General features: G+C 45.9%; 1 protein-coding gene across 1 annotated transcript in view; it reads left to right on the forward strand.

Annotated features, from left to right (window-relative positions):
• Positions 1 to 501: 501 nt before the first annotated feature.
• Positions 502 to 13,246, forward strand: part of GPATCH11 (G-patch domain containing 11) — a 43,468-nt gene continuing 30,723 nt past the window's right edge. Inside the window, exon 1 of the mRNA XM_086964423.1 lies at positions 502 to 1,609. Coding sequence (XP_086820549.1) covers positions 1,282 to 1,609 — 328 coding nt within the window. The 5' untranslated portion in view covers positions 502 to 1,281. The remainder of the gene's footprint in view (positions 1,610 to 13,246) is intronic.

Consider the following 13,246-nt stretch of genomic DNA (forward strand, 5'->3'; position numbering starts at 1 on the left):
GAAATCGCAATGAAATTCGCAGAATCCAGGAAGAAGACAATCAGCGAATCGGTAATAGCGAGAATGCATGGATTCTGCGAATAAAAGTGTGAAATCGCAAAGAAATCGCTATCGCAATTCATGAAAAATCGCAAATAGCGAAAAACCCCAAATTTGCATTTAGCGACGCGCAAATTAAGGAGTACCCAAACCAGGTGGTAACCAGTGACTGCCCTCGGAGCCCTCTGCTCATGGCTGTCATGGCTGATGTTCATGTGTTTGTTTCCCTCGTCTTTTATTGGTCGGTTGTTCTCGTGAGAACTTGTCAGTTCCACTCTTTGAAACGTCACTCGTTAATAACTGAAATGATGAAAATTTCGCAAGGCCAATCTGAAGCCCTGGCAGCTGTGACGTACGGCGTATCCTAGCGACGGAACCCCGCCCCTCACAAAGATGGCGTCTTACTTCCGGTCCGCTGCGGGCGCGCCGCATTCAGAGCAGCCACTTCCGGGTTAGTCAGGCGATCACTTCCGGTAAAGGGCCGTCATGGCCGCGCCTTCGTCGGCTCTTCTGCTTTAGCTGCTGTGCTGGGAGCCGGGGGCGTGAGAGGGAGCGAGGCCGGGCGGGGGCGCCTCTGTGCGTGACTGAGCTCCAGGGCGGAGGGTGAGACTGAGCTCCTGGGCTCTGCCTGTGACTGAGCTGCGGCACGCAGGGCTGTGCATGAGGCTGATCCGCAGTTGTGTCCTTTCGCTCTCGAGCACCTTCCTGGGCTGTGTTTTATCTGCATGGCACAGCTGTGCATCTGAGGCGCAGGGCACAGCTGTGCATCTGAGCTGCAGGACCCAGCTGTGCATCTGAGGTGCAGGGCCCAGCTGTGCAGCCCAGCTGTGCATCTGAGCTGCGGGGCACAGCTGTGCAGCCCAGCTGTGCATCTGAGGTGTAGGACCCAGCTGTGCATTTGAACTGGAGGATCCTCTTAGTTTGAGGGACAGGGCACCTCTTAGTTTGAGGGACAGGGCACCAGTGTGTGTTTATTCTGCAGGAACGTCTCGATTTGAAGAGCTGGTCATGTGAGTGTATGTGTGTTTCACGGTCCTGGTGTGTGTTTGAGCTGCTAGGCCCTCTTCTGTGTTGGAGTGCAGGGGCCTCTTGTGTGGTTCAATGGTAGAGTCCTTGTCCTTGTTTGAGCTGAAGGCCTCTCGTCCATGGGTGTCAGGGACAAGGTCCTGTTGTATATTTAGCTGCAGAATCGTGCTCAGTGCTGCTTCTCTGGTGTGCAGTGTTTAGGGGCTGTGACCAAGAATGGCAGCATCTTCAGACGAGGAAGAGGACTACATGTCTGCAGCTTTCATCACCACAGAGCAAGACATCAGGCCAGGTTTACCTATTGCCAGGAGGGTCCAAGAAGTTTATCAGAAAGAACAGAAGCACAAAGAGGCAAACCTTAAAAACCGCCAGAAGAGCCTGAAAGAGGTGGAGAAAGAGCAGCGAAACACCGTGCTGAATAGTGCCATTGGCAACGAAAACAAAGGCTTTGCACTACTGCAGAAAATGGGCTACAAGAAGGGGCAGTCCCTGGGCAAGCATGGTGACGGGATTGCTGAGCCTATACCTCTGCATATTAAAACAGGTAAGAAATGAGCCTTTGCTGTGACCTTGCATGAGTTGAGCTGCAGATGTTTGTGTAGTACCGAAGCTGAAGAGTTTTTTGTCTTCAGGGCACTTCAGAAAAGAGACTAAAGCTGATGTAAATATGGCAGGCAGTATACTCTGTATACAAAGGAGGGAGACAGGTAAACAGGCAATTTCCACTCACCAAGAATCGGAGGTCCAGCTACAGCAAATGCCCACAGTAAGTAAAGAATCCAAAAGGAGCTGTTCCGTTCCTCGAAAGGGGGATGTGGAGAAGAAATGTACGTGTCAACGGGTTGTCTGGACGCTGTTGGTCAGGTAACGACCTACAGTGGGGCATCCATTTTGTTGGAATAATGCCCTCACAAGTCAAGTCAAGTCAAAGAATTTATATAGCGCACTACATACCCAGAGGGTCTCAAGGCGCTTAGGAAGGGGAGGAGGATTATTTGTCAAATAACCACGTTTTAAGTTGCTTTCTGAATGCTAGGTGGTTCTGGGTGAGGCGAAGGTAAGTAGGGAGTGAGTTCCATGTTTTAGCAGCCAGGTATGAGAAGGATCTGCCTCCCATGGTGGTCTTGTTGATGCGAGGTATGGTGGCGAGGGCTTGGCTAGAAGAACGTAGTTGGCGGGAGGGGGTGTAGAAGGACAGTCGTGAGTTGAGGCATTCTGGTCCGATGTCGTAGAGTGATTTGTGTGCGTGGGTTAGCAGTCTGAAAGTGATTCTCTTATTGACGGGTAGCCAGTGGAGGTCTTTAAGGTGACCAGAGATGTGTTCGTTGCGTGGGATGTCTAATATGAGTCTGGCTGAGGCGTTTTGGATTCGTTGTAGTTTCTTCTGGAGTTTTGCGGTAGTACCTGCGTAGAGGGTGTTTCCGTAGTCCAGTCGGCTCGTTACCAGAGCATGGGTGACTGTTTTCCTGGTTTCGGTGGGGATCCAGCGAAAAGTTTTTTTGAGCATGCGAATATTGTTGAAGCAGGATGAGGATACGGCGCTGACTTGTCTGTTCATTGAGAGTGAAGAATCCAGGATGACGCCTAGGTTCCGTGCGTGGTCTGTCGGGATGGGTGCTTTTCCAAGGGCTTCCGGCCACCAAGAGTTGTCCCATGCAGAGGGGGATGTACCTAATATGAGGACTTCTGTTTTATCTGAGTTCAGTTTCAGACGGCTGTGTTTCATCCATTCGGCAACTTCTTTCATTCCTTCGTGTAGGTTAGTTTTGGCGGTGCTGGGGTCATTGGTGAGGGAAAGGATTAGTTGAGTGTCATCCGCGTAAGAGATGATGTTGAGGTTGTGTTGGCGGGCGATGGTCGCGAGGGGGCTCATGTATACGTTGAAGAGGGTGGGGCTGAGTGAGGATCCTTGTGGTACGCCACAGATGACTTCAGTGGCCTCGGACTTGAATGGTGGAAGGAGGACTCTCTGGGTTCTTCCGGAGAGGAACGAGGTGATCCAATCAAGTGCTTTTCCTTGTATTCCGATGTTACTGAGGCGTTGTAAAAGGGTGCTGTGGCAGACTGTGTCGAAGGCTGCAGAGAGGTCGAGGAGGATGAGGGCGACTGTGTCTCCATTGTCCAGTAGAGTTCGAATGTCGTCTGTTGCTGCGATGAGGGCGGTCTCAGTGCTGTGTTTAGCTCGGAAGCCAGATTGTGAGGAGTCGAGGGATTTGTTGGCTTCGAGGAAAGCGGCGAGCTGGCTGTTGACAGCTTTCTCGATTACTTTTGCCGGGAATGGAAGGAGCGAGATGGGGCGGTAATTTAAAGCATGACACCCTTTCAGGTGTCGTGCTTCATCATCTGGGCTGCTCCTCGTTGGGTCAATGGTGCAATACCCAAAGGGCGACACCTCCAAGAGGAGCACTTTGGCAGAGATCTTATATCCAACAGCCGTAGAGTTAAGTGCGGGTTTGTAGCCAGTAGTGGGTAGACGTATAGGTGAGTTAAAATAAAGCTGGGAGTACCAGTGCCAAATTTATTCTGGGGTCTCCTGCTCTAGTTAAAAAGGACAAGCCTAACCAGTCCTTGATGGGTTGTAATGTTCCCTACAAGATTCTCAGTGTGTGAAGTGGTCGACCATGTTTCTCGCGTAAATGTGGAATCAGTCGAGATTCTTCAGGTCCTAAGGAAAAAGGAATGTGTCCTAAAAAACTGTCTACGTGTTATGGATCTAACAGGGTATCCAGTGTGTTGTTCTAAAAACAAAAACAGGATAATTGTCTTGTGTCGGTGTGTACCTGATTGATGCTGGAACTGCCTAATGTGTGAAGTTTCCACTTATCATCAGTTCCCGGCGGGCTGTACACCGGGTTCAAACTGCCATAAAGTGTGGAGTTCTACTGCCGTGTATCAGTCCTCTCGACCTACTCTTAGCCACCGGGTCAGGCAGGATACTCCTCCACAACGTCCATACCCCTTTCCGACTGCGGTGCCCCGCTCGCTCTACTGTGGGAAACCCACTTCAACAGCCTGTCGTATTACACTTTGTCAATGTAAGAACATCAGGCCGCCTGCCTTATTTAGAGTAGACAGTCTGTACTGGTATTTAAAAAAAAAATTTTTTAAAGGGTGGAGGCGCGTGGCTCCCGCTGCCTGAGCTTCCAGGACCCCTACCCTTCTGGCCTTCTTTCAGTTAAAGGAGACAGAAAGCGAGGTACTCTCCTACATGAGACCTACGATGGTCCTGGATACACAGTCTATTTCGCGGGCAGGGAAAAGGTAAAGTGCGCCTCGGGGGTGGGCGGGGCTGCTTAAAGCTGATCCTGCCTGGTGGGAGAACAAAGTTTTTCCCTGCTGTGCTTTCGGGCAGGGAAATGTTTTGATTTGTCCACCCAGCACCAGCAAAAGAAAACTGTTTCCACAGGATTTGAGCAATGCCGCTCCTGCTGCACCGCGATGGGTGAAGCAGGGGAGCTGGCAGGGCTGCAAGGGCCTTGCGCCTGCCCCTGCAGCCCCCACCATCATTGTCATCTGGGCAGGAATATTTCCCAGTTCATGTTTAAAAACTCACTTTTCATAAATATATTACTAAAGCATGATGTAGTAGTTCAATGTCATTTACAGATAGCATATCTTTCATTGAAATGCCCACAAAACTTTCCGTGTAACATGTAGTTGTGCTGATAAAACTATATAGTGCCTAAACAATGTTTGGAAATTGGGTTAGAGCAAAAATATTTGAAATTTGCACATCAAGTAAAGTGTTCTGATTTGTTTCGATCCATAACAATATTTTTTTTTTCCACCACAGAATTGCAAAAATGTGTCTTAATAATTAGTGAAATATGTTTGAAGAGTTCACATATTACCTATTTTAGCGTTGTGTTAGAAAAAAGTCCTGACATCTTAGAGTCTTTCATTTCATATGCTTTGCACAGCACGATTGTCACCCAGTTCACTTTACAAAATCCTCTAACTTTAATCCCAGAAACGAAAGTAAATGTAGGGAGGCAAACTGACTTTTGACCTCTGGCTCTGAATGCATAGCAAACGTGACAAGATTTAAAGGCATCTTTATTGCTCATTCACTTGTGAGCAATCAGAACACCTGTTGTCAGCTCAACAGAACGGGGGAGTAGGCCCTAAAAATATCTCTGCACGATTAAATCTGGCTTGCCTTAGGGAGTAGGCAAGTAGATTTTATAAGCATAGGGGTGTGTGTATATATATATATATATATATATATATATATATATCACCAAAGTTCCGGTCCAGAGCCAGTCATGTTCACGGATGGGTCGGCGTAGGGTTACCGGTCACCCAACACATCCACAAAGTACCTTTATCCGTTTGAATAAAACGTCGCCGACACTCTGAAAGTTGCTGTGCACGAAGGATTTAATAAGGCAGGAAAACAACACGTTTCGCTTTACAGCTTGATCACGTTTACAAAGTGAATCACCAAACAATTGTCCTTTTACACTTTCTATTGATCTAAAAAGAGGACAAACCACGAAGTGAATAAAGTAATAGGTATCTACATGGCAGACATGTTTTAAGGAGCAAAGTATTATATATGTGCATTGCACTCAGCCTTATAGATTGTACATATTTACAAAGAAAGCTTTCGCCATAAACAAATATATGCGTATGTAGATTAACAAACACAAAAATCCAGAAATCATATAAGCCGATTTCATATTGACAGTTACGCTTGCATTGCTGCTAAATGTTAAAAACAGAGGATTGTTCTTAATCTAATTCATATCCTGCGCCTGCACTGTACAGAACATATTGCATTCATGTCATTGATCTCAGCGAGCGGATGGTGCAAAGCCACGCCCAAGTGGGTAAATGGCCCAATCAAAACAAGTTTCCTGATTTTATTATGATGGTGAAGAATCCAAGCCCAAGTGTGCGAAATTTGCTCAATGTTTCTAAATACAGGTTACATGTGCAATTGCTACTATACAAAGTCCACGCCCCAGTGGGCAAGCCAAATTTGTAACAATTTGTTTGAAGTATAACTGTCAGGACGTATTTTAAATCCTGCAATTTGTCAATTTTCAAAGCTTTCACAGTGCTTAATTAGATATTGCACGCTCCTTATTCTGTCACATCAGTTCATGAGGTACCTAAACAGAAAATGTTAAAAAAAGGGGAAGTTAAAACCAATTTAACTAAATCGCATTGCAGACAATACAGTAATTTCATATTTGTATGATCTATTCAGCAAGATGTACCGCTAATTCTTCACGTAAATTCAATCCATTAGGCATCATACTCTCAAAGTCAATGATATAGCGCGACTCAAGTTGTTGTAGCGCAAGTTTTTTATTTGCACTACGTGTGCCAAGGGTGATTTTATCTATAACTACCATCCTCACTTGGTTTTCATTCTGGAAATGATGGCTGGCAAAGTGGCGAGCCACTGGATATTGCAGATTGAGATTCTTTATTGCCCTTAAGTGTTGTAGGACTCGTTCTTTAGCTTTTAGGATTGTACTTCCCACATACCAGAGGTTACAGGGGCAGATAAGCACATAAACACAGTAGGTTGTATTACATGACAGAGACTTTTTGATCATGAATACATTGCCTGTTGCAGGGACTGTGAGTTCTTTGCAATTAGTGCTATTGCGACAAGCCTTACATGATCTACAACATCTGAAGCCTGGAATATCTTTAGGCTTTATCTTGTCAACAACAACATTCTTACTCAGTTCATCCTTCAAAGATCTACATTTCCTGAAAGTGATCTGGGGGTTGTTGCTGAGATAGGGTTTCAGATGGTGGTCCGTTAAGAGAATGCTCCAGTGTCTATTTAAGATTTTTCTAAGATCCTGTGACTGACCAGAGTAAGTTGTAATAAACCTTACTTTCTCATCATTTTCTTTGATCTTGTTAGGATTGAGAAGTCGCGTTTCTGGTACTAGCATCTACTCTTTTACAGGCTTGGGCAATCGTTTTGTTTTTATAGCCTCTTTCTCGGAATCTGTTGCACATAACTTCTTTTTCCAGTTGGTATGCTGCTACTGTGCTACCGTTTCTTTTTGCCCGTAGAAGCTCACCATAGGGGATGCTATCTACTAGGCTCCGAGGGTGGGCGCTTCTGGCGTTCAACAGGCTGTTGCCCGCCGTTGGTTTGCGAAAGAGGCTGGTAGTTATAGTATCACCTTGCACCTCAACATTGATGTCTAGGAATTCAATCGAATCCTTCTGGATGTTTTCTGTGAATATGAGATTAAAGGTATTTTTGTTTAGAGTCTTAACAAAATCTCTGGCTGAATCTGTGCTTCCATTCCAAATCATAAAAATATCGTCGATGTACCTAAGCCACAGGGCCACTTCGTTGTTAAATTCGGCAAGTTCATTGGACACCTGCTCCTCCCACCAACCCATGAAGAGGTTGGCATAACTGGGGGCGAAGCAGGTGCCCATTGCCGTGCCCTGTGACTGTCGGTACATCTTGTCATCAAACATAAAAAAATTGTTGATCAAACAAAATTCGATGAGTGAGTAACATTTGGGAATGACCTGTGTAGGAGATGGATCTGGACTTCAAAAAGTGTTTGACGGCCTTGAGTCCCAGGTCATGCCTGATACAGGTGTATAGGCTACTTACATCTAAAGTAACCAAAATAAAGGTTGGTTCCCAATGTATACCTTCAATGATTTTTAGGAAGTGGGTGGTGTCTTTCAAATAGGTCGGGAGAGCAACAACAAAAGTTCGCAAATAGTGATCAATGTATTGGGATGTGTTCTCCAACAGCGATCCCATAGCAGACACAATGGGTCTTCCAGGGGGGTCTGTAGCATTTTTGTGGAGTTTAGGGAGCAAGTACAGAATAGGAGTTTTAGGGTACTCACATCTCAAGAATTGATACTCCTCCCACTCCAATAGTCCTCTGTCCCTAAAATCCTGTAAAAGGTCATCAAAGCAATTTTTAGCTAATCTTAAGTCTGAGTGGCTACATAATTGATAGCAAGTTGAATCTCCCAATTGTCTGTGACCTTCAGCAAGATATTTACTTTTATCAAGGACTACAACATTTCCCCCTTTGTCTGCATTACGAATCACTATTGTATTATCAGACTTGAGGTTATCAATTGCAAGTTTCTGTTCACAAGAAAGATTTTTCATTTTGTTGGGTATACGTTTCAATCTCAATTTCTTAATGTCATTCAAAACACATTTTTCAAAAACCTCTACTGAATCACAAGCAATATGAGGAAGGAACCTAGATTTGACCTTAAAGTGACTACCAGGGTTTACATTCGTATCAATTTCCCCATCATTCAGAAACTGATCTGTTGCAATGTTTCCCGAGGAAATTACTTCCATCAATTCTACATCATTTAAGTTCAACTCGTTCAAATTATTTATGCCATTCTCCGAGGGAGGTCTAGTGGGATGCGTTTCAAACCATTTTTTGAGTTTTAATTTTCTTGAAAAGTAAAACAAGTCTATCCTGGTTTGCGCATAATTAAAATTAGTGGAGGGGCAATTTGTAAACGTGATCAAGCTGTAAAGCGAAACGCGTTGTTTTCCTGCCTTATTAAATCCTTCGTGCACAGCAACTTTCAGAGTGTCGGCGACGTTTTATTCAAACGGATAAAGGTATTTTGTGGATATAGATAGAGATCTATATATATATATATATATATATATTCATTCTTCTTTTTGTTAAAAGTAAAAAAGTATGTATCTATTTATTTTCCACCCTCAAAATATAACAAAAAATGTGCAGAAAGATAGTCACAGACCTGTATTTCAGTAACACTTTATTCAATATTTTTGAAGTCTTGTTTGAAATATAGATTTGATTAAAATCATTGTTAATTTTTGGAGAAAGATCTGCTTTTATGTATAAGGTGTCATGTACAGGGTAGGTGTAGCGTGGGGGCAGGGATGCTTGGCTGCCTGTGGGGATTGGCTGTAGGGGCTCTGCGACCACCCCCCTGCTGCGCACAGCCGAAATTTAGCTTTACATATGGTAATTAAATTTAATTCTACCCCTAAAAAAACTAGAAATTCACTGTCGTTAAAGTAACATTATAGCTGTGTGAAATGTTCAGTAACAACGTAACGTAAACCACAGAAATTCACCAGTTATGGTTATCTTAAGTAACTATAATACACTCTCTCGCCATGCACTGCTAATTGCCCCACATATTACATCACTTATGACATCTTCCATGACATAATTGATAATATCACTGCAACATTTGCAATGAAATTACTGATGAGAAAACAGTGTATGGTGGGTGCACAAGTTATAGTTATCTTAGGGCACATACTGGAAAAGTCAATTTGTTACTGAACATTTCATCTAACTATAACCCTTCGTGTTTTTAGGTCTCGCTGGAGTTAGCATCCGAAGGATGCGTCTAGCTAGAGACGTATAGCTGCCCGTCTCCGGGGAATTAGGGACAGGAGGGTGTTACGAGCTTTTCATGTGGATTTGGGTGCGCGCACGTCCAGCACGGCGCCGTGCACACTCTCTCTTACACACGGGCACCCGCAGGGAGGGAAAGCACACGGGGCGCGGCCACCGGCAATGTGCCCCGACGCCCCCTCTGCTACCACAACACCGGCCCTACATACTGGTAGGCTGCCGGTCTGCTCTGGAGCTCCCGTTCTTAGGGGCTCCTGCGGCGGCATCTCCTCATGTAGCGCGGGGCTCCCTCCATAATACAGGAGCTCCACCAGCTTCCCCTTCACCTGGGCCCCCTCCTGGGACCCGGGCTTTCTGCAGCAACTCCGGTCTTCCTCCACCGCATGGGAGACCGGCAACGACAGCTAAAGTTTCACCCAGGCAGGGGGAAGCGGAAACCTCGATCAGGCCCCGCCCACGTCTCCTCCGTGTTTGCCTGTCTTCCTGCCTCGGCGGCCGCCAATCAAAGCGCAGCCCCGAGCAGGGAGGCGGGCAGTTGCCTAGTAACTGGGGCCTGGGCAGGGCTTTGGTCTTGTGCGGGGGTTGGGGCTGTGCGCGGCAGCAAGCAGCGTGAGCGTGCGCAGATTATCATTGCAATAGGCGCGCATTCACCCGTTTTTTGCCATGCCCCAGCATACCCAGCCGCACCTGACCTCACTGATTCATCGTGGATGTGGAGTGGATCACGGCCGCTGCTTTTCCAAGTCCCTGAACGAGAGAGGCAGGCAGCGCGATCTGGACGATAGTGGGTTGTCTGCGTTGAGGAGCAGTAAGTAGACACTACAGTTACAGTACATAAGTACAACTGCCCACCCAGGCGGAGCACTGCATGCTACCTGCGTCTATGGGGGCAAGCAACAGGAGACTGTGGAATGCGACCTCATACGACAGCCCTCAGCTACACGGACTCCCTTGTTAATAAAAAAAAAAACATCCCTGGCCTGAGCATTACCTCCATTGCTCCATGCACACTAATGGCCTATCCTGACTGGGCCGCCCTCCCACCAGTACTGTCTCCAGTCCCACATAGGGGTATTTACAGTAGCAGTTTATTCTTAGAATTGGCGTTGCTCCTTGTCGTCCCATCCACACTGGCATTCACCTGCATGCCTCGAAAGGCTCGGAGCGAGCGCTTCGAGGAGGCTCTAGTGGCCGCTATACAAATAACCTTTTCGTTCTGACACAGACGTCTGCCTGTGGTTTGTATATTGGCGTTTAAATAACCCACTGTAGGATGAAGGCACTGCCACCCGCTTTTGTCTGGAATCTCTGAAGCCTGGCAGGGGGAGTTCCCATTGTGCATTAGCATACCGACAGCCCCTGTGCGCCTTCATCCTGGCATGGAAGTGAGGATAGTTTTCATAAATCCTGTGCTCATTCAGCCCACCAGGCTAATACTACAGAGGCGCCGCTGAACACCTCAGATTCAGACTCTCGCTCTAGACACTGCACTAGCGTCAAGAGTACATAACACGGAGCATATCCCCCCCCACCGCCTACTGAAATGCACAGGGCGACATTTCACTCTATCTTCAAGTGTGGAGAAAGCGCCTCAGTCAGGCCAAGAGATAAAATGACCAGCCCGAATGGCAGTAGATGCCTGAGAGGCAGGCCCACACTCTCTGTTACTGTCAGCTACACTTACGTCATCACATCAGCATATGCTCAGTGTCATTTAACCATCCTTCACCTGTTCACCATATATAGCTCTGCACATCACGATTTAGTTCACAGCAATAACTATTGTGCAGTGTGCAGTGTGTGTGCCTGGGGTCAACAATGCAGGTAGGCGGCGGCCTCGCAGTTCAAAGGACACGACGGGGCTCCTGTGTACGGCCCTTTCAAGTCATTTAGCCTTGCCTGGGAAGGAGGACAGGTTTGAAACTCTGTTTGCTGTTTTATTTAAGGAAGAGGGGGCTTTAAGTTTGACCCTTCCTTCCATGGCTGACACAAAGACTGAGGGGACAGTGAAGGGCAAAGGAAGGTGTCAGCAGACTGAGCACTGCAGGATCCAGTCACCATTATACTGCGTGCATTGACATTGTAACTCAGTTCTGTTTCATTCTTTCGTGTAACACTGTGGGGGTGCCAGTTTGCCAGTATATTCTTGTTTTAAAAGTGTCGTGTCCTGTAGTAGGATGCCTCGGAAACACCACGGAGTTGAAGCTCTGTCCACAACTCCCCTACACCGGTTCACTCTACACCAAGGAATATATATATACTGGTGAACAGAGATGATGCCAATGCAGGGAAAGCAGGGAAACAAAACAAGGAAAGGCGGAGGGAGACACAGGAATCAGGAATCCAGGATGCGTAGAGAACTGGACAACCCACTCTATGGTCTTCAGGATCTTCTCCTATAAATAAGAGGACTGATTAATAGAGATGTTTAAGTGGCTCTCTATATATGTATCTAATTAAACAGGAATATGTGATACCTGGACGCTGTGAGCAATGCATCTACCTAGACGTGACTAGATTCTGTTATCTTCACAGAAAAGTAGGTAGTGATATGCAGCGGAAAGAGCACACCTATAAGTAAGGAATAAATATTAGTTCTAAGTGCATACCCTAAACGTAACTGTATATAATGAGTAATGCATATAAAGGTACCAGATACGTGGTGTGCCTTAAGAAGAATGTCTCCCTGTTTCTCCACAAGAAGTCAGCTGGTCCTCTACTAGTGATTCCCTAAAACACAATGGAGACGTTTAGTTTCTCTCTAGACCTTCATGTGCAGCTAGTAGCCCGTTAAGGAACAAGTAGTACCTGTTTTGTGTCTATGGCAAAAGTTCAAAAGATATCCTGGAGCGCTAAAACAACCTCTGAGTCACTCCTGACGATAACATAAATCACCCCAGTCAGTACAACTATCACGGATACCAACTCCGTAAAACAATAATTCAGAAACAAATTTCCAGCGCTAAACCTGCCCTGGACGTAATCCAAATCACCGGATACTGCAGATCAAAGGACCACTCGTACTTATCTTGATACCATAAGAGTGCAATCGGGAAGACGACATGAAACAGCAGAGAATCCCCGACGCGGTCCGGACGCCACCAAACCCGGAAGCAATGCGCAAATCCCGAAACGAACGCAAAGCGTCGTAACAACAGAAAGGAAGGACTAAATAGTCTGCTCACGCATGCGCTAGTCCTTGCGCATGCGCTCATCGGTACTTAGCGGCACTCGCCAACCATGTCTTTGCCAACCACGTCATTACAGGCTCGGCAGGCATGACAAAAAGCACCCGCTGCAGTTCTGCCGACCTGGGTCTCAATAATATTCAGGCATAAATTGAAATGTCAAGATCACTCTGGTCATTAATCATCTTCCTAGAGAGAGAGAGAGAGAGAGAGAGAGAGAGAGGAGTTTTGTTTGGGGGAAGTTGTGACTGCTTGTAAGGTCGTACAAATGGTTAATATACCTGCTGCTTTTAACGTTTACCATGCAGATTAAAAAGTGCATATAAATAAAGTAGGTCAGTGTGTTACTGCTTCTATCAGAGATATCCTTTTGTTACTTGCAGTTTGTAAGTTAAAATCCTATCATAGAACCGCAAGCTATTAACTAGTTTGAGTGTCATCAAAGACCTGCATGCAAACTGAAAGTTATATATTACAGCTATATGTTTTTATGCCCAATCTTTCATTATCCTAATCTTGCAAAAATGGTTCGTTTGGGTAGAAATAAATTCTTATTGGAGAGAGCCCCTAACAATGCTGTTATGTTTTAAATTCTGAATTAGCGCTTTTCCA

This window comes from Lissotriton vulgaris, chromosome 3_2, assembly GCF_964263255.1.
Source record: "Lissotriton vulgaris chromosome 3_2, aLisVul1.2, whole genome shotgun sequence".
Lineage (NCBI taxonomy): Eukaryota > Metazoa > Chordata > Amphibia > Caudata > Salamandridae > Lissotriton > Lissotriton vulgaris.